The 23,463-nt window shown below is 36.6% G+C and overlaps 1 protein-coding gene across 1 annotated transcript; it reads right to left on the bottom strand.

The window, feature by feature from the left end:
• Positions 1–18,649: 18,649 nt before the first annotated feature.
• Positions 18,650–22,799, bottom strand: LOC133530689 (uncharacterized). Its single transcript, XM_061868708.1, has 2 exons — positions 22,370–22,799; positions 18,650–21,086 (listed from the first exon to the last, which is right to left on the bottom strand). Exon 2 carries the CDS (start codon positions 21,075–21,077, stop codon positions 19,704–19,706), a length of 1,374 nt encoding a protein of 457 aa, XP_061724692.1. The 5' UTR covers positions 21,078–21,086; positions 22,370–22,799; the 3' UTR covers positions 18,650–19,703.
• Positions 22,800–23,463: the final 664 nt, after the last annotated feature.

Here is a 23,463-nt window from a genome sequence, read left to right as displayed (position 1 = left end):
AAGTAAGAAGACAGCGTACCAAAGGAGAGGCCTCTGCCAACGAGAGGCCCCGCAGCAACCAGTAAGCCAAACTAAATTCTATTGCATAGTGCACATTATTGCTAATGCTATTGCTAATACTATAGCTAATGCTATTGCATAGTGCACATTATTGCTAATGCTATTGCTAATACTATAGCTAATGCTATTGCATAGTGCACATTATTGCTAATGCTATTGCATAGTGCACATTATTGCTAAAGCTATTGCTAATACTATAGCTAATGCTATTGCTAATACTATAGCTAATGCTATTGCATAGCGCACATTATTCTTACAGGCGTTACGCCACATTTTCTGGCCTCCAAGCCTCATTTAAATTGTTTCAAAATTTAAGTCATTACAGATATACTTCTGACGCGTAGTTTAATTAATACGTTTGAGTTTTAAGGTATGGAGGTGACAGCTGTCATCGTACCGTACCCAAGCTACGTGAAAAATATTAAAGTGTAACCTACATATCATGGACAAGGAACATAAGGGACTGGTTGGACGTGGGCAGTACAGAGAAACTAATTCGCATGACTTCAGATAGAATGGCATATAGACATAAAGTTGCCAACCTCCGGGATGGAGAAGGCACTTATAGAAGAACTCAGACTGTCCCGAAGTTGTTTCTGGTCTCGTGCGCCTGTTTGTTCCGGACGTCCCGAGAATGGCCCTCAGACCACGACAACGCGACCTGTTGGCCGTGCCGCCGGCGCGCACCGTATCGCGCAGGAACTCGCCGCTGCCCCGCGCCCTCTCACTGCTCAATGCGCTCCTGGCATCGACGCCTGAATGCGATCTATTTGCTTGGCGATGGGCGGCAGTGTATAGTGAATGCTTGAGATTCTGTGAGGCGATGGATGCTAGGTGCTCAACTGTCCCAATTTAATTTGTTAATGTGCCATTATTGTTTTATAATTGTTAATACTTATAATTATTAGTTAGTTTAAGTTTCGTGACGCATTGGTTCAACTGTAATGTCATGTAAACATTTTTATCAATAAAATAAAATAAAATAAGAAGAAAAACCTACATATTGCCAGCAAAGGATCTCCTCATATACTTATTAAACTTAGGTTAATTATAAAATCATAAAACCGCATCCAGCCAGAACTCGCCACATCTGTACGCCCACACCGTCCCTCAAGTTAACAATCCAGTCCCCCTTTTTTATCGGGGACAATTTTGGGACCATTTTTTATAATTGCCAATCTGCCCCGGGCGATCCGAGGTCTGGGTCGATTAAGAAATTTCGTATTTAATTAGTTTTTAAAAACTCTCGAGTAGTCGAGACTGTGAAGTTAGGATAGCAGGGTTTAATTTGATCCTCTTTTTAGGGTACTACTATATAAGTAAGAAAATAGTTTCAACAGAGATAGAAATTATAGACGATCTTTCACAGATCTACCTAGCCCCAAACTAAGCAAAGCTTGTAATATGGGCACTAGAGGACGATATACATACGTATATAGATAGATGCATACTTATATACATAGAAAACATCCATGACTCAGGAGCAAATATCTGTACCCCTAGTGTAAATTTAATAGACATCATAACGTGACGAACGCGTTTGCGTTAAGTTTCATTTTGTATAGGATTTTGAGTTTCCAAAACGTCCCGCTTGGCGCGCTCTTTCTAAATCCAATACAAAATGAGACTAAACGCAAACGCGTACGTCACGTTTCGAAATCGAATTTATTTACACTAGGGGTACAGTGTTCATCACACAAATAAATGCCCTTACCGGGAGTCGAAGCTCAGACCATGCAGGGTCACTATCACTACCCACTAGGCCAGACCGGTCGTCACATTTTTATACATACATAAACCTTACCTTATTTTTTATTTTTACTTTCAAGCGACTTTATTAATTATACAAGACATATTTGTTTTACAAGGGAAACGTTATTGTTTAATTTCTCGTACTAACATTGATACCTGAGCAATTGAGAGATTCCAATTTTTTTTTATACTACGTCGGTGGCAAACAAGCATACGGCCCGCCTGATGGTAAGCAGTCTCCGTAGCCTATGTACGCCTGCAACTCCAGAGGAGTTACATGCGCGTTGCCTACCCTAAACCCGCCCCCCCTCGTTGAGCTCTGTCAACCTTACTCACCGGCAGGAACACAACACTATGAGTAGGGTCTAGTGTTATTTGGCTGCGGTTTTCTGTAAAGTGGAGGTACTTCCCCAGTTGGGCTCTGCTCTAGATCTGGAATGACATCCACTGGCTGTGCCCTACCACACAAAGCGAGATGAAATTCACAATGCCCATACCTCTCTTTTGGACGTAGTTTAAGGACGTACCCGGGTCCGGGTCAAAATTGAACCACGAGCGTAGTAAATGATACACAAATCAAAATCAACCCAGGCAAATGCAATTTTGATTAGCCCAAAAAGACAAATTTCTAAACTTAACATCTTAATCTGATTGGGGTAAATTTTAATTCCTTTTAAATCTCTCAAAGGCATTTCAAAACGATAACTCTGAAACCCATTGCGGTAAGTTTCTGAAACAATGTGCCAACAATGCAGAAAGAATCTGTTTACCGCGCAGCTTAAAGGAATACCGCGGTAACTCCGGGATACTTGCACAACTTTCACGGGGATTGGAAAAAAGTGATTAATTTGCGGGATGAATGCATGCACTGGTTTTTATTTTATGAACAAAATAACGTTAAACACTGAATTACTTATTTTGTGAAACTGATTTAAATTTTCACTTTTTTTATTTATTATTATTTTCTAAAACGGGACTTAATCGCATATACTTAATGAAGTTTTTAAATTTATAGATCGTATCACTCACGAAGACGCGTGCGTATTGCGCGTAGTACGCGTGCGTGTCGTATTGTCATCATATTAAAGTTTAGATTTGACAAAACTGCGCGTCATCTTGGATGACAGGCACTATTCCTCCGAGACAACGCCGTCCTTGAAACGTCGGAGATAAAATTTAAAGATTTATAAACGCCAGTAAGTCCCATTAAAAAAAAATAAGTCGACAAAATAACGTTCTTGACGAATAATTGTCTTTATACTACGTCAGTGGTAAAAAAGTACACGGCCCGCCTGATTGTAAGCAGTCTCCGTAGCGTATGTACGCCTGCAAATTTTAGAAGTCGCTTATACTTAATAAAGCCTGACCAGTACATCACGCGCCATATTGCCGACCATATTGCATATTGTTGACGACCGGTCTGGCCTAGTCCCTGCCTACGAAGCCGATGGTCCCGGGTTCAAATCCTGGTAAGGGCATTTATTCGTGTGATGAGCATGGATATTTGTTCCCGAGTCATGGGTGTATTCTATGTATTTAAGTATTTATAAATATTTATTTATTATATATATCATTGTCTAAGTAGTAAGTAAGTTGAGGGCAACACAAGCCTTATTGAGCTTACTGTGGGACTTAGTCAATTTGTGTAAAAATGTCCTATAATATAATATTAATATTATTGCGGAATTTCATTGGAACTAAATTTTTCATACTAAACTGAAATATCAGCCTATACATGAGAAATACAGCGCCCTGTTGACAATGATCATATATTTCTGGACCGACGTTTCTAGCCGAAGATTTAACGGCTGAAGTTTTGCAGTATGGGTTGTTAAGTTTTTTATTAAGTCTTCCCATAATTTTGCCTTGTTAATTAAAACTTCTGGTCATAAGTTGTCAAAAATTAGTAATTTTGAAACCATGAAACGTTAAAATCGTGGTAATTTTAATAGATATTCACCTTCAGGAGTTTACTTTTGGAATGGAACGCCGTACATAATCATAATATTATCTGTGTGCTTAATAATGAAGCTTTTTAGGCGGTTTTTACCGGACAGCAATAAAGAAGATGCGGTTATGTCACAGAATATAACTATACAGAGCCGCAACTTGGCAATAAAGCTAAACTATATTAAGTTTAAAAATACCTCTTAACCTAAAGCCAAGTTAACCGAATTAAACAATTTTGCGCAGACAACTCGCATATTTTTTCTGTTGTACCAAAACTTTCCATTTTCTGTTTCCCTTGTTATTAATAATAAGTTGGAAGAAACCGATATACAAATAAAAACTCCCTTCGATGCCGACGTGTGAATGCGCGAAGACACGGAAGTGACAGTAAAGACAAAATCCGCCAAGCCTATCAAAGGAATCAAAATACATACAGGTTGTTGAGATTTATCCCTATTTGAAAAAGTATTCCAGGGTGGCAATTATTTTTAGTGCGCTATTTCATCCGCTACTATTGATGTGACTGTATAGAAAAATAAGGTACTTTCCTTTCGCAGCTAAAATCTATTCAATCCATTGACAATTTTTATTATATCCTTGCTTACCCATTGCATGCTTGTTTATTTCGCGACAATCGTTTTCCCGCTACGTTCTATTGATCTTTAAGGAAAACCTTATACAAATACTGTCGTTTCCGCGCAGAAGTTACTGCTGTTATTGGATGTCGATAATGCGTTACAGGTAAAAGATGCAATTACTTTTTGTCCTCGTAAAAAGCGACAAATTGAACCATTACCTGGAAGTCATACTTGTGTTTTTGACTGTGTTTCATCTGTCAGTCTGTCAGTCATTATTTCAGCTACTGAAGCGTAAACATTTAATAAGTAGCGGTAAACAAATTCACTATTTGTAGATCGAAATATAAACAGAGTTTTTTAACGGTATCATCATGTCTATTTCCGTAAGATGAACTTAAACATTTTTTTAGATTTACTTGAACCCAGTTTTACATCTTTTGTATCGTTACAACTGGTACCTACTAAGTCTTTAGCCAACTTTGTTACTATGCAGGAATTCAGGCTTTTGACATTTGGTTTTTATAATAAATTTAGTAACTAGCCGAGAACTACTCGAAATGCCGTTGCATTGCGTTGATTGACGCCACAGTGCCTAGCAAGGAACGCTAGGCGTTAGATCCCTTGTCAGAGCTTATTCGCATTTAAGACTAGCTTCTGCAAATACCACATCCTCTGTGGTTAGGTTTTTGCAATACCATATTTTTGCCACGGCCGCATTTCCGCTATGAAACATGTTTATTTTCATGCTTTTGGACTGAAGCCGGTGTCCATTTTTTCTATGGCGCTTTTATGCTTAGTGAAAAAACTAAAAGTGCTTTTTAAGCTTTGATAAATGACTTTGCGGTATAAATAACGATATTGCTGCGCCAAAATTAGTAATTCAACGTTAGTCTTTGGTCAGGGTAATTTTTAGAACTAATATTGTATTTTTATATTTACATCTAGTTTATTTTATAACTTTCCTTTGAAGTTTGGATGTTTTTTTTTTTCAAAGTGCTGACAATATTGTTGGTAGATAAATTACTGGGTTTTTTTCAACATATACAAAGTGTATTAGGGTAATTCGGAATACATCAGAATATCGGATAAATCCGCAAATCACACTTAAGACGACCGGTCTGACTTAGTAGGTAGTGACCCTGCCTATGAAGCCGATGATCCTAAGTTCCAATCCCGGTAAGGGCATTATTTGTGTGATGAGCACAGGTATTCCCGAGTCATGGGTGTTTTCTTTGTATTTAAGTATTTGTATATTACATATATCGTTGTCTGAGTACCCATAACACAAGCCTTCCTGAGCTTACCGTGGGACTTAGTTAATCTGTGTAAGAATGTCCTATATTATTATAATTCCATCAAATTACAGTCCACTGTCGAAATTACCCGAATTCACCTCATACTATTTACAGGCAATGATCTTAAACTTTTATTTCCAGCATTTCCTTTCAAACCACTCCAAATAAATACCCAGTATAGCTAAAAACTTATTTAAAAAAATGGCTATTCATTTAAAATCCTCATAAAATGGATTCTCGAACAATCCGCGGATGATTGAAAAAGTTTAATTCCGAACAGTCCCGACACTTCGGTCTCTCTATCTATATTGGAACCTTGTCAAAGGAACTTGGTACAGGACGGAAAGAGTGGAAAAGGCTCATTAGGTGGCTATTGGAGTGGAAAGTTGTAGGTTTTAATAAAACGCGGAATTGCGTTGTGCAAAGTTTGCATTTTTAATGAAATACCTACATATAAACATAGTGTGCGAGGAACCGACATCCAGATGACAATGAAGGCTAACGTTTTTGTGCTCACCAGTTGGCGCCACTGTAGATGTGGGTCCGGAAAAACAGGACTCAAAATACTGCTATGCTTATAAAAAATACATACATACATATAATCACGCCTATTTCCCGGAGGGTTACGCAGAGACCACGGATTTCCACTTGCTACGATCCTGACATACCTCTTTCGTTACCTTCACTTTCATGACATTCCTCATACACACTCGTCGGTTTAGGGTGCTCTTGACCTGGCCTTTCTTCAGGATTTCCCCGATTTGATCAGTGAAAGTCCGCCGAGGTCTACCCCTTCCAGCTCCCTCTTCTACTTCTCCCTTATACACTCTCTTTGTTAACCTTCTTTCACTCATTCTTTCCACGTGTCCAAACCATTTCAACATACCTTTCTCACTTTTTGTCACTACATCTTCGTTCAGTCCACACTTTTCCCTTATCACACTGTTCCTAATTCTATCTTGTAATTTTACACCACACACACTTCTCAACGCTCTCATTTCCACTGCATTCACTTGACTCTGATGTTTCTTCTGCCATACCCAACTTTCGCTACCATACATAAGTGTAGGCACCAACACCCCTCTATGCATAGCCAACCGTGATTTTTGCGACACCTTCTGGCTGCTCATAAAAGCGTTGAGTGCCTTATTCACACGATTTCCAGCATTCACTCTCCTTACAAAAATAAAATATAAATAAAAAAATGCGTCCTGAACCTGATTAATTTTGCTAACATTTAATATTGAACTATATCTAATGTTTACCATCATTAATCAAAGATGGAAAAAGTTTATACATACAGTAGGGCTAAGATGGTTGGCTCTTTATCATTTGTCACCGTGCCTGTCACATTCTAACAAGTATGTAAGCACGAAAGTGACGGGGATAGTGACAAGTGATAAAAATGGAACCATGCTGCTACCGCAGGTATGCAAAATTAATCAGTTTGAAAAAACCTTTGAGTATATTAGAATGTATTGAAAGATTTACTACAATTATGAGTAAGGAGTGAAAATTCACGTTAAAAAGGCATTTCGAAAGACTACACTACACTAGCCTCCAGCGGCAAAATTAAACGCAACAGCCCTCATTGTTTGTCGATGTCGCGTGGCCAGATATTAAACTTGATCATTTCATGAAATGATCAGTTGGCCACACCATGAAATAGTCAAACCTAATCTAATCATATTATGAAGTGATCAATTCTAAAATGATCTGGCCACGACCCACGACATACACAATCGAGAAATAAAAATATACCGAAAGTCACGTGGTATTTCTACACATTATTTCATCATCATTATATTCAATTTCGATAGGCGTTTTCTACATACGATAAACATTAAGAGGAAAGAGAACGGCCGCTTCTCCATACAACCGTAGTCCCCATTTTCCTCTCTGGATATTAACATTATGGAAAATATTATTATTGACAATAACAATATACATAATGGATATATACAGATGATTACTATAACTAGCTTATCTCTAAAATAGGTCCTTGAGGCATTGTACCAAGGATGCTGGCGGCATTTCCTCGTTGTATCGCAATACTGATACGTTGTGCGAGGAAGCCGCCAGGTCTTCGGTCACCAGTTACGTCAACCAGACGTTTCGCGATTTCTCCAAAAAACTTGTGCGCGCTGGGACCCCATGGACCTAGAGTTTCAACGCCAAATATGGAAAATATGTTTACATTTTTAGATGTATATTAGCCATAGTTAACATAGGGGACGTTTGAATTTTTAAGATTTTATGATTATGTTAAACATTACGAGGGCTGATCCGAAAGTTGTTAGTTGCTCCGACTCTACTCATGCGATAAAAAAATTATTTATACTATTGTGAGGGATATTTCAATGCTACTTATGGCCATAACTTTTTTTAAATTAATGCAAATAGTTTTTTTATTATATATTTTTAACTGAAAGCTGTTTTGTTTGGGGTTACGGTTTGCTTAGAAAAAACGGCAATTTTGGAATCAATTAAATTAATTTCGTATTGAAATATTTGAAAATCGAACTTAAATTTACCCGGGTCTAATTATTATCTTCCTTCTGCTATTTCCAATGTATAAATCTATAAATAATCTTATATGCATATATGTATTTTTTTAAATATCTGAAATTTTTACTTTTAATGAAAGGACTCATTGTTGACACCTATTAAATCATATTAATATTTACTCAATCAAAACGATTTATACGTAAAAGAACGGCCGAGATTCATCATTAGTAGCACCTAAAAAACTTGTTTTTTTTTTTTTTACAAAAACTGTCTATAAAATGACAGCACATATGGAGTCTCAATTACTGATTTTCATGACTGATGGTTAGGCTTCGACGCGTCGAATTAAAAATAAAATAAAAACAAAAATAAGCGTTTTCTAAAAATGTATTTACACCACTGTAATAAGCACTGAAAAATCCCTCACAATAGTATAAATAAAATTTTAATCGCATGCGTAGAGCCGGAGCAACTAACAACTTTCGGATTAGCCCTCGTAGAAGCGAAAAAATCAAACGTACTGTGTACTGATACGTAGTGTGTGATTGATATGTATATAAAACAAATTGTGTCATGATATTTTTAATAATTTTAATATCCAAAGAGGGAAATGAGGACTACGTTTGCATGTGAAAGGAGATTTCTACTGACAAGTCCCGCAGATATTAAAATAACATTTCGATTGGCAATTTAACACTCAATCAACCTGCTTTTGAATCAAGTCTCTCTACTTTAGGATTCCTAAATTATTTCCCTCACCTGTACCCCTAGTGTAACTTTGATCGACATCATAACGTGACGAACGCGTTTGCGTTAAGTCTCATTTTGTATAGGATTTTGAGGTTCCAAAACGTCCCGCTTGGAAATCCTCTTTCGAAATCCAATACAAAATGAGACTAAACGCAAACGCGTACGTCACGTTTGGAGATCGAATTTATTTACACTAGGGGTACTGTTCTTTAGTACCTACCTTCACACAAATAAATACTTTTAAGTACAAATCTTGCTTTCACAAACCTTACTAAAAATGTTAGCACCTTTAAAAGTTATTTTCACAGAGACCATAACGAAGTTGTTAGTTTTCTTCAAATATTATCCCCAGAGATACTCATTACTGCTTTTTCTACGACTGACTGTCAACGAAACTGCAAAATAAATATTATCTCTCTCGAAAAAACTTGAAAAAGAGATGAAATTCCGTAACAAGCTTTCGGTAATCTCGCAAATAAGAGTATTCTAGGAATTTCATTTACAATAAAATAGGGTAAAATGTGCCATGTCTCGGAATCCCTTTAGTGTCTGAGCGCAGATTACATAAGTACCATTTATGGGAAATTCTTAGTATTAAATTTGATCAGCACCCCTAGTGTAAATAAATTCGATTTTGAAACGTGACGTACGCGTTTGCGTTTAGTCTCATTTTGTATTGGATTTAGAAAGAGCGCGCCAAGCGGGACGTTTTGGAAACTCAAAATCCTATACAAAATGAGACTTAACGCAAACGCGTTCGTCACGTTATGATGTCGATAAAATTTACACTAGGGGTACTGTATAATAATTCAATAGTTATTTACATAAATAAATTGCTCCCGTGTACCTCCTGTACCTCCACCTTACAGAAAACCGTGGCCAAATAACACTAGACCATACTCATAGTGTTGTGTTCCTGCGGGTGAGTAAGGTTGCCAGAGCTCAACGAGCGGGGGGGGGGGGGGGATGGTAGGGTCGGCAACGCGCATGTAGTTGCGAGTTGCAGGCGTACATAGGCTGCGGAGACTGCTTACCATCAGGCAGGCCGTATGCTTGTTTGCCACCGACGTAGTGTATAAAAAAATACTATAAAGAAATACTATAGATAATTATACCTAGTGATGTGTTATTTTAGTAAAAGTAGAGTGTTGAACTCGAGTGAAAGGCATCATTTCATCCTCGGAGTTAACTACCTCGGCAGGAATGAGTGCCTTTCATCCCTTGGTTAACAATCTACTATTGCAATCGTATTTTCTGGGAAAAGTTCAATATTTATCATGCTACTTCAGTCAACCTCAGTACTTTTCATACGGAGACTGACTGAAATAACATAACACTTTCAAGTGTTTCCCTGAAAATACGATGGTAAAGAATTGTTCACTACATGTCTATAAGTTATATTTTGCTTTATGCCACAATCATGTTAATTTTATTAAAAACCTATTTATTTCATTTCAATATAGAAACAATAAAATACTTAACATATACATACATAATTTAATAAAAAAAAATATTAAATATGTTTGCTAAGATACCTTTAAATCTAATTTTAATTTCTTACATATTACATTTTTACCATATTTAATTATGCTTACAAAAGCTTTTTTTATTACATATTGACAGAATATATAATTCAACATTTACAACTTATAAATTTACGTTAAGTTCGAATCAATGAAAACATCACTGCAAAACGTATAAAAATTTCTATCGAATGAGGAACGAAAAATTATGTTATTTTACGAGAGTGACATATCTACCGTAATAAGATATCTTAAGTATTCCATGCTGAGTCAGACATTTAAAACTTTTTGTAAGTAGCAAGTTACCAAGATTGGTCTTCAAATGAGTACCGTCTACTTATAAAATAGTGAGACATCCCGCCTCTAAAATATAGTTAGGTAAGTTACTTTTAAAAAGTTTTAAATTCGATGTTTTGATACGATTAGGTCATGACCAAATGAACTTATGAATGATTTATCATTTATCATATATCGCGTGTAGCTATCGACACTAAAACTATTTACTCAAACCCGTTAATATTTAGGTTATACTGAGCAACCTTTATTATGAGGCCAACCCCGAAATCACAAAAAATCAATTGACTCTCCCATAGAAACCCGGACCCGGGTACGTCCTTAAACTACGTCCAAAAGAGAAGTATGGGCATTGTGAATGTCATCTCGCTTTGTGTGGTAGGGCTCAGCCAGTGGATGTCATTACAGATCTAGAGCAGAGCCCAACCGGGGAAGTACCTCCACTTTACAGAAAACAGCAGCCAAATAACACTAGACCCTACTCATAAGTGTTGTGTTCCTGCCGGTGAGTAAAGTTGCCAGAGTTCAACGAGGGGGGGCGGGGTTAGGGTCGGCAACGCGCAACTTCTCTGGAGTTGCAGGCGTACATAGGCTGCGGAGACTGCTTACCATCAGGCGGGCCGTATGCGTGTTTGCCACCAACGTAGTATAAAAAAAAGAAAATTTAAACGCCAGATCAGCCAAAATGTACGTCAGCCAAGTTTTATTTCATGGTTTTGGGAGTTGCTAAACGCTATGATGGGTTTATACATACTGTATGTACATACTGTGAAGAATGAAATCGCCTGCAGACCTTTATTCCTTCAGCAGGGCGATAGTTCTGAATTCAAATAATCGTTGCCAGTTATCTATCATGAGACTGTGAAGGTTTCCAACCTTCAGAGTACTCTAAAATATATAAATATGTAAGCAAAGAGTTACCATTTGTCTGTCTAGACAAACACACTGATATATATATTTTCGTATTATGAATTTCACTTTGTTTATTCTAAGACACCGAACATGTAAAATTGTGTCGTTACGGTGCTCCCACGTTGGCTGTTATAAGATGTTATATAACGTTGTGTGACAGGGACAACATAATAAAACACTATTAATATTATCATATCGTCCCTGTCACACAATTTTATATAACATTTTTAAACAACCAATGTGTGAGCACCATTAGAAGAGCGTTTCTTTTTTTACACTTTTTTATCTGACCTTTTTTGCCACTTTGTGTTATTTCTAGTCGGGATCGCGAGCCCTTTATATATGCTTATAGGAGAAAAAGTGTCTCAAAATGTACATACATTTTTCAAACTTTCTTTTGTTACCGCCATACAAAGTATATGGGGAAATGGCAACACAATAGAAAAAAACCTGGGTAATTTTTTTATCTCATTGTGATCGAAAGAGATCGTGATTCTGAGACGAAAAAAACACAAAATTTACGAAAGTGGATTTTTTTAAAGAAACATTCAGAATCTTAAAACGTATGATAGACATTTTAAAAATCCCCAGTTTAAAAACTACTCAAGAGTTAAAAGACATCTACTGCCAAGTGTCATCCATTCCGAATCTCTTTCAAACTCTCTCAACTCTACTACTCTACTCTACTCTCTCTCTTTCAACTGATTCAACCGGTTGAAATTGCCTTTAAAATGTCGCCCGTTTTTTTATCACATTGGTCGTTTTTACGCTGCGAAAGTGGTCAATTTGTAAAAGGATTCTGAGGATATTCGATTTTTTTAAATTGGGAGTATTGCAGTGGAACAATTTTAGAGTGGAATAGTGATAACACTGTTTCCCTATGTAATTATGTATCTATGTTAGGATATCAAAACAATTTTTTTTTTCAATACTTGACAACTAACAGATATGTAGATTTGCCGTAGTTTCATATCATTAGCGAATTGAATCAACAATCATTAAAAGAAACTGTTCGCAGATTATGTTTATATCCTCCAATATTATTTTGACAATAGATGGAGACGATCCGGGATGGTTATAAGGCCATCAGCTCAGGGATCGGAACCGGTTTTTTGCAAAAACATCGAAATAACCATATATTTCGGTTTATTTATTACTCTAAATGTAGGACTCAGTTGTGTTTTCAGAAAACGACTTCGTATTATTAGATTGCCTAATTAGAAATGAAGTAATTAACAAAGAACGAAAAAATACCGTTTTCGTTCCCATACAAAAAATACCGGTTTCCGATCCCTGCATCAGCTTGCTTAACCCTTCGAACGCTTTATGTCATAAACACGAACATCACTCAAACGCCGAGCTCCCGGGCGCAAGCGAGCTAATATAAACCTTACTCGAAAGTTTGAAGGTTGCTTTGACAGCGGCCGCCATAACACCTAGGTGTCTTTGGCGCTGTGGGCATGACTATATAGTAACGACGCCTTTAGGTGTTCTTGGCGTTCAAAAGCCTGTAGTTGACTCTGTTCACCCAGCTCAGATCACCCGGGTCAATTAAGTAAACTAAAAATACACTTAGTTCACCTATGATTTTCTTGGGGGTATTAAGTAAACTTTAAGTATATTTGATTCCCCTTTGTTCACCTGAGGTGCACAAAGCTAACAGACAGTAAATTTAATGCACCTGTGACCAATTATGGGTGTATTAAGTTTACTTTAATTTACTTGTCATAACACCTATAGGTGTCCTTGGCGCTGTGGGCATGACTATATAGTAACGACGCCTTTGGGTGTTCTTGGCGTTCAAAAGGCGGTAAGGCGGATGCCCTCTAAATCGGGCACAAAGACCTGTTTCAGCAAAAGTTCTGTTTTACGCTAGGAGGCCGTTGTTTTAAAATTACTGATGTTTTCGTTGCTAAAAAAAATTATAGAGTGACGTGACGAAGTGAGAGACTAAAATGTCATACAAAGTTTCCTGTAACCGATCTTGTTTTAGAGATAATGACAAATTTTGGAAAAAATTGTAATAAAAAAAACTACTTATTTCACCAAGGTGTAAACAAAATACCATGTCGTGTGTAGAAAACGCAAAAAAAAAAAATATTTTCTCGGCAAGAATTTTTTTTGCCAATTTGGTCAAAACTCATGTAACATTTTTTGCTTCTTATGACCTCAGTGGTTGCGTGGTTAAAATCTATCGGGTTAAATTGGCCCACGGTGTATAAAGAAAATAGAACGATAAAAAGTTGTATGTAAACATTTTTTACTAGCTGTTATTTCTGTGTAATTTCCTAATGTCAGTAATCGCTGACACGCCTATACAAGCTACATCATGCATGAGCCCTATGATTAGTGCAATCATTTGAATCTAGGTCATCGGAGTATAGGCCGAGTGCATTCGATTACTGACGCTTTTGCGATACCCGGAAATATGGTTAATGCGTTAATAGCTAGCGACATCTATCCTCATGTGACTAGAATTAGTTTAAATAAATATAATGGGATAGTTTTACACAAATCGGCTGATATGATGATGATAGTAAGGTACCTGCGCAAAAAGGGACCTCGCAATTTTTATTTCTTATTTTTGTTATATTTAACATAAGCCCTTCAAGCCATTCACAATAATAAAAGTATGTAATTTTGAAAGTATGTACGTCTGGGCCTTCTATGGCGCAGGATTTTTTTTAATACCACGTCGGCGGCAAACAAGCATACGGCTCGCCTGATGGTAAGCAGTCACCGTAGCCTATGGATGCCTTACATGCGCGTTGCCGACCCTTTAAAAACTTGTACACACTCTGAAGAACCCCATACTGTATCGCATTTCAGTACCATTTCGTACCGCGTCTCAGTGACAATGGTATGATGTCCCTAACGACTTTCATATTGACTGCCACTGTGATACGGGTTCTGTACGTCGCCTGGCTTCGAATTCACGTACCTGCGTGTGCACAAAATCCCTCCACTCTGGACGGTCACCAGCTAGAGTCTCCCATGTTGTTCGCTCTATATGAGCTCTCTTCACATGCTGCTTCAACACATCCGCAGAAAACGGACCGCCTTGCTTTTGCAAGGTAGCTATAGACTTATAACTAACTCTATACCTACTAAGTGTTCAATATCCTACCCGAACTTAGTCCTTAAGGGCATAAACCCTTGAACTACAAATGAACCATACAATTACCCTAATCATATAACACCCGTGTCACTCTAATTTGACAACACCTGTATCTGATTAAACTGCAAATCAAGTTAACCATAACTTGGCTGAACTGTAATTAGAAACGACAAATGCGTCCCAATTAGTTAGTCACCAAATCATTAATGCAATTTGGAGAACGGAGTGAGTATATTGACGGGGATGGTTTGAAAATTATGATTAAGCAATTTGTTAAAGTTTTGATCTTCTCATCATAAAAAAAATTCTCAGAAGAGAGTACCATCTTGTAACATTTGGCGTTGAAACTCTAGGTTCAATGGGGTCCTACAAGTTTTTTGCAGAAATCGCGAAACGTCTGGTTGACGTAATTGGTGACCGAAGAACTGGCGGCTTCCTCGCACAACTTATCAGTATTGCGATACAACGGGGAAACGCCGCCCGCATCCTTGGTAGAATTCCTCAAGGGCCGTTGGTCGGATTATTCTTGAGCGCCTACCAAGTTGCCAACGCCACGCGGCCTATATGACATTTATTTCAGTTAATACTTAATTTTATTTATTTATTTATTTAATTTTTATTGGTTCACCAACAATTGTTTACACTTGGTAAGTTATAAATACAAACATTTTGACTATTAACGCTAAGCGTAACAATTACTTATAGGTAAACACCACATGCATGAATGTACAGTAAATTAGGTACGTTTACTTGCACAAATACCTTTTAGAATAATAATGCTGGAAATACTATAACAGTGACGTATACCGTCTACAACAATAATGCAGAAAATTAACTATTACAGTTAATCACTTACTTATGCTATTATTTTTGCTAAACAGGAGAGGACAGATTTTTTAAATTGATATGCAGAGTCAAAGTGTATATCCATTACGTGGCTACAGCTTTTTACTAATAATTGTTTTAGCCAAAATATAGTTTGTCCGCCCTCGTCTTTACTCCTTGACTAAGAAGTCAGGATTCGCATATATTATTAATTTGCATGGACATTGGTGAACCAAACACGGCTATAACTATCTCGTATTACATAATATATTATCTATATGATATGTCAGTCGTTCTGTGTATTTAGGTCGAGGAATAGAAGCAAACAAACATTTTTTTTTTGCTAAAAAAACGTTGCTATACCTGGGTTTTCAATTAAAAACACCCGAAAAACGCTGACACAAAAATAACAGTTTCATTTATTCAGCACCCACCGCAATTTTAGTTTCCAGTCAGCTTTCAAAAAGCTAGATTCAGTTTTTTATACAACCTTTTTAAACAAAGTAAAATGGTACGGTCACGTCTGAAAATATCGATACGGATAAAGTGCCAAAAACATGTATACACTAACTTAATATATGGGCAATAAGGTCATATATATTTTCGGCACTCTTTCGTACCGGTATTTTCAGACGTAGAACAGTGCGTCGTAGAAATTACAAATAAACTATTGGAAGATTTTTGAAATAACTATAAAGGTTGCATTCGGATTTAAAGTGCACCAGCGTTACTGTTGGCACTATTGCAGCACGACTGCATCGCCGCTGCCGCAAATCTCAAAAATCCCGACAGCGACCTCGATATTGACATTTGAGGAAGCAATGCAGTCGGCAGTAATAATAAATAAATAAATAAAATAAATATTATAGGACATTATTACACAAATTGACTAAGTCCCACAGTAAGCTCAATAAGGCTTGTGTTGAGGGTACTTAGACAACGATATATATAATATATAAATATTTATAAATACTTAAATACATAGAAAACACCCATGACTCAGGAACAAACATCCATGCTCATCACACGAATACATGCCCTTACCAGGATTTGAACCCGGGACCATCAGCTTCGTAGGCAGGGTCACTACCCACTAGGCCAAACCGGTCGTCAAAATGTAATGTAATGATACGCTGCAATACTGCTGGGGCCCATTTCTCGAACGATATTAGACTAATATTATTAGTCCACGAACTGTCAAGTCGTATGGGTTACCATGACAACACACTAATAATATTAGACTAATACCGTTCGAGAAATGGGCCCCAGGTCATACTGAGCAACTTTTTCTAAGGGACCAACCCAGAAATAGCGAAAAAAATATTTCACCCTCATACATTTTGGCTGGCTGATGTTGATATCTTATTTTATTTTTTATTTTATTTTTTTTAGCCTATTTGTGTGTCCCACTGCTGGGCAAAGGCCTCCCCTCTAGCTTTCGAATCCTCCCTGTGCTGAGCAAGGTCCCGCCAGTCCCGCTGAAATGCATCCAAGTCGTCCCGCCATTTCTTTCTCGGTCTGCCTCTGCCACGACTACACCGGGGATGCCAGCTAGTGGCTATTCTAGCCCATCTGTCATCATTCATCCGGCAGACATGTCCAGCCCAGTCCCACTTAAGCCTGGCGGTCTTCATCCCAACATCGACGACACGGGTTTTGGAGCGAAGCTCTGTGTTCCTCACCCTGTCACATCTTCGGATACCCAGGATACTCCGCTCCATTGCCCTTTGGAAGAGTCAATTTTTTTATCGCAATTTCGAGGTTGGTCTCATAGTAAAAGTTGCTCATTATGACCTTATACAACGTGTACCCACCGAACTTTCATTGGCTGGTGTAACACGTTGTATATGTTATAAAAGAAGGTCACATTATGATTATATGTGTTAGAAAAGTTCTCATAATACTCTTTATCCCTGAATTCATCCTCTAAGCTACTTACATAAATTTAGGTACACAAAATACAGTTAATGTACTTCTAATGTATTTAATTTGAACCAACTATTGTTCAATGAAACCGCAACTTAATCAACTGCATTGTCGGATTAAGGTACACTTTGGCTGACAATAGCCTAGTATCTATTTGGAAATTCAGTACCCCTAAGGCCCTCAACACACGGAGCGTAAGCTTAAGCGACGCATAAGCGTATCATAAAAACGTTACGAGTACGAGGCGCGTAGACTGGGCAAGTGGGCACCAAGCGTCGCTAAGCGTAATCGTTTTATAAGTTAAATCTCATTAATTGAAAACTGTAGCCCTAGTGTAAATTTAGTCGATAGCGAAACGTGACGTACGCGTTTGCGTTAAGTCTCATTTTGTATGGGTTTTTGAACAGCGCGCCAAGCGGGACATTTTGGAAAGTCAAAAATCTCATACAAAATGACACTTAACGCAAACGCGTACGTCACGTTTCGCTGTCGAAAATATTTACACTAGGGGTACTGACGTCAGATGTCTTCGGCGGATGTATCGACGATTTTACTTTCTCGTCAGATGAAGAAGATTTTTCATTGTTTGATTATGTCAGAAGTTTTGTTTTTTACGCCTGTATTACGCTACGATGTTGTAATGACGACAGAAATCCCATACGCTACGCTACGACGACGCTTTGTGTGCGGAATTGTTTGAACTTGTTCGTACTCGTAGCGCCCTCGTTCTACGCGCGTAATACGATACGCTTACGCGTCTCTTACGCTGACGCTCCGTGTGCTGAGGGCCTTAATAATGTAGTGCAACCAATGGATTTAATTATAGCGTTCAATGGGTTAATAATGTCACTGGGACAAAGGAAAGTGGATTGCAGCTACTAAATTTATTTATCAAATGTTAGACTAAATTCTATTATCGTGTGAAAAGGATGCATATAACCTTGCACAAAGCGAAGCTAAAAGTACAGTACAAAAAGCACTTAGCTGAATGAATCTGAGTTCAATTGCAATAGTTGTTTGATTTACAATTGCAATTATATTGGTATCCGAGCAAGCGAAAGATCCCAAAATTTAATTCGAAAAGTGGGTGAGTGTTGCGAGGGTTTCGAGACAGTTTCAAGGCAGGAAGGTTAAACAAACTTTACTACTAAGAATACTAATGGAATTCAAATAAACGCTTTTAAATATTTATCATTCAAAAACATCACTTAAAAGTCGATTTTACCAGCCAGCATAAGGAAACAACTTAACATTAGCATCAAATAACTTTGTCACTCTTGTAGGTAAAATGCATTTTTCTCATCCGTTTTTTTAAGAATAAAGACAGCCTTTACGAGCTGGTGTTGTGAAAAATAAAATATTTAAAGATCTTTCATAAGCATGTAAACTAGATGTTAAAATTATAGTTCAAATATCGACTTTCCATCTCATCAAATAAAATTTTTGGTGTTAGTTGTAACAATCAAATTATTTAAAATTATATTAAATTACCTATCATCAGATTTAATCAGACAACAAACGAACTTATCAAAAATGTTAAAATACATATTAACAACGTTAAATCCGCGCAAAAACACTCAGATTACAATAATTCCGTTCGCACTCAAAACACCTGCATATCGATTCGATGAAACAGGCACATCACTAGTAAGCCGATGCAAAACGCACGCTATTAGTGATGCGACATCACGACCGCCGGATTACGATACATCGGATTTAATATCTATACACATATGGACACTTAAATCGCCCAAACAGGAAATAAAACTTGATCTGAAATAAAACAATAAACTAATTTACTATTTCATACAAACCTATGAGACTGTAACATAGATATGAAACATAATATGTATGTATTTCTGTTTACCACGAAAAGATCCCGACTCAGCATAATGCCAACATGAAAGCTCAAGATATTTGAATATTCTATAAGGTTTCTAATTACTAACAAAAACGTATGTGTTATTAACAATAAATGGCCAATAAGATCAGAGTATGATAAGGCCAAACGGGGTAAATGCAACTATAGGATAATTGTGTCTGTTATTTATTTCTCGAATGAGTAGTCGGGTTTTTATCACTTGATGCCATAAGCTCTTTTAATTCGCGTTGTTTAAAAAAGAACAATAGACGCAATAATCCCATACATTCACTTATCCCGGTTGAGGTAAGAGACTATGTGCTGTATGTGTGTGAAAAAAAAATGTAATTATTATTTAAATATATTTAATGTTTTGTAATGTTTCGATGTTTGCATATTTGCAAACAATTGTAATAGATTATCGGAAAGAAGTATATATTTCTGCTCCGCTGCTCTACTATATTCATATAGCTTTGAATTTGTCTCCCATTCTTTCGGCAATCCTTCATGTTTTACCATAGTCATCAGTTTATCTATCACATGCTCCATTTCTAAGTCTTCTCTATAGATATTTCTTTCTTTGTCTAGCAATGTATTACCAAAAGTGTTCCAATATTCAAGCGGACAATTTTGCACGATTATATTTAATGTTTTAGTTATATCTTGCTGATGCTGCTTCATTGTTGTTTTTATTACTGGCATTGTCGTAGCGTGGTTCATCTCATGTATAAGTAAGCCCCAAAAAGGATCAAAAAAGTTGTTGTTTAAATTGCACCTCTTCTTCCTTATTGTAATATGGCCCTTTGCTCTAAAACTCAGTTCTGCTGGCGACACTTTCTCGACGCGACTTTTTTGTATTGTCTTTACAAGTTTATACAATTCTGCTCGGTGCATTTTAGGATCATGAGGGATTTCGTTAGCGTTTAACCAGTTTATAATGTGCTCCTTCGACAGGTCACTAACAACTTTATCTTCGTCGTTATTTAAAACGTTTTCTTGGAAAATTATTACGCTTTCCTCTGACAGTTGGGGTAAAATTTTCTCTTCTATCCAATTCGTCATATACTCTTCGCCAGTACCGCAACAATAAATATAGCCCAAGTAACCAAACTTTTGCGAAGCTGCTATGATAAACCGAGTTTTTGATTGAACGTTGTCTTCTTTGTAACTGAATTTACCATGGTTTAGGAGCAGGTTTATCTTGCCTATGTACACTATGTTTTTCTTTTGTTCCCTATACATCATCTTTGTGTATAAAAACCTCTGTCTCTCCATGAATGTTTCTGGTTTTTCGACTATGATGGAAGCCTTTGTTCCTGGTAGCTGTACTAGAGTGAAAAACTTCTTATAACTGAAGTCGTAGTCTTTACTATCTTTTATTCCTGTTGGTATTTCCAGGAGTTGCGTATAGTTAGTTAACAGTAGTTGCCGTATGCTGTTGTACTCGAAATTATAGGATTGTGGCATTAGCTTTTGTTCTTTTAACCAATCTTCAAACTTTATTGACTTCTTCTCGAGTGAATTTACAGCCTTTAAAGTTTCTATGGGTACTCCAGTAAGGTTGTGGCACTTAATTAAGGGAGGAGTGCTATCTTTCCCAATTTGTCTGTATAGTTCACATTGTTCGCTTACATTCCTGGCAATATCCATTTTTTTCTGTATATCCTCTTTTTTTAAATCAGATAAATGCTTTTCAAATAGTTCCAACGTCATTTCTGCTGCCATTTTTATCACCTGAAAAGTAAATGCATAATTATTTACGTCTAATGTAGCCAATAATGGAAAATTTCAATAGGATTTTTAAAAGCAAGAGTTGTTACACTGCGCCGCAAGAAGTGTTGAAATGCAATAATAAAACCAACTAATAATCATGACAATCGAGGTCTAAATAGGTTTTATATACATCTGTAAACTCCATATTACGTCATTCGATATAATGATTCATAACGTCGACATTTGTTGGCTACATTTGGTTTACTATAATATTAATTTCTGTCTATATAACGAAAACTCTCTAATAGCGTCATATAACATCCGGTCCCTTGAGTGTCACTCTGTAGAGTTAACACTGTATTTATATTTTTTATACCTCTTATTATGTTTTATTAAAACACCTAAAGATACAGAGTATAGACTTTGATGTTAGTCATGCGTTTTTCCCTAACTATATATATATATATATATATATACGCAACGTCTATACTCTGTATCTTTAGGTGTTTAAATAAAACATAATAAGAGGTATAAAAAATACAGTGTTAACTCTACAGAGTGACACTAAAGGGACCGGACGTTATATGACATATATATATATATATATACGTTTTTCCCTAACTATATATATATATATATATATATATATATGTATATATATTTTACCGACTACTATCTTTGTTCGAATAATTATAGCCTCAATTTTATAGCAAAATTAAAAAAATGCAGTTAGAAGTCAACTGAATGATATCAGTGTACGTTCGATTCGAATATGTAGTTCGAATGGCCTGGGAGTCGGGCTAGTGACACCATTGCCGGCTGTGCCTCGCACCGAGCGCTTCCGAAGCTCACCGAGCGCGGTCCGAACGAAATTATAGTACAAGGTCGACGAAACCTGTTTTTTATGCCGAGACTTTGGTCGGACACTAATAATATATAGACACAAATATAAAAATAATTCAAACACCGCTTCTTCCTACAAACGTAGTCCCCATTTTCCTCACTGGATATTAATATCATAATTAAATATTGTTACGCAATTTGTTAAATTACATTATTAATCCCTTCGTTAGATTTTTGAATAATTATAAGCTTTTAAAATGTTGTATGTAGTTCAAACGAAGGGGCATAGCTATGGACATGGTTAATACTTATACAATAAACTGTTTTAAATAATTTGCATAAATATCCAGCAAGCAAAATGGGGACTAGCTTTATACGGAGTAGCGTTCGTCCACTATCCTTTACATACACATAAATTAAAACATCAAAATAGCTGAAATAAATAAAAAAACACTACTCACTTATAACTTCAACGAGTCCAACGTCACTACGCCCGTAAGCGACGCACAACCAAGTTAAAATGGCCGACGCGACGTTGCCGCTGCCGACGCCCGGTACTCGGCTGACCTCCCCCCGCTGCCGCGGCGGCCGCGGGTCTGATGGGCGCTCGACAAATTACGGTGCGCCGATTTAACTGTGTGTGACTCATAGGTTTTTTTAATTGAATAATCACTTTATTGCACAAAGCAAGCAGGTAAGTATCATTGTCACATTGAATAAATAATGTGAACTTTTTTATTACAATGATTGGTAATATTCATTAGTAATAGTAATGTTAACGATTTAGACTGCATTTGCTATATAGAGGTTTTCGGAGGAGAAAAATCGAATCTTAACTCTGGGAAAACGCGCATTTTTGAGTTTTTATAAGTTTTCCGGGCAATGCTCGGTCTCCCAGATATTATATCCATATATAAGTTAATTGTAAACAATGATTTAGGTCGATGGCTTAGGCATACCGATTGAGGATGATTGATGATTTTAATTATTTATACCGAGGCATACTAAGATAACATTACTTCACTTAACAGAGGTACATACATAATTCATTTCTTTATTAAAAATGTATCATAACAGGCTATTTTAAAATTACAAATCTTATCTTTTGTATAGAAATATACTTGTATAAGCTTTTGTTTCTTTATTTATAAGTAAAAGTGTATCAGAACGAAGGGCTACGGTAGACGTAAAGTTGTCCATTAATAATGGATATATATATATATTTTTTTTAATTTAAAATGTTGGAAATTGGCTTAAAAGGCTTAAGCGCCAGTAAGGTCTATGGGTAAGTAAAAATTTTTTTTGTTAATTTTTTTGCGAAGAAGAGAAGCAAAAGAGAAGAAGAAGAGCACACAAAACTTACTACAATGTACAGAATAATTTTAGTTTTTTTTATTAGCAACGATAAATAATTTCAACATTTGGTTTTTATCTGAGTAATATGACTACTATCTAACTATTATGAAATATACTGTATGCTCATATTTACTGAGGTTCCTAAAAGCAGTATAAATTAAAAGATGCACTATAATTCGTCGCATAAGCAATAGCCGCA

The sequence above is a fragment of the Cydia pomonella genome, chromosome 23 (assembly GCF_033807575.1).
Source record: "Cydia pomonella isolate Wapato2018A chromosome 23, ilCydPomo1, whole genome shotgun sequence".
NCBI lineage: Eukaryota > Metazoa > Arthropoda > Insecta > Lepidoptera > Tortricidae > Cydia > Cydia pomonella.
Note: the sequence above shows the minus strand (reverse complement) of the source record. Positions and strands in the feature narration are given on the sequence as shown.

Bases quoted from the DNA above. Each gene is read 5' to 3' on its own strand.
- LOC133530689 (XM_061868708.1), bottom strand. From the start codon at position 21,077: ATGGCAGCAGAAATGACGTTGGAACTATTTGAAAAGCATTTATCTGAT.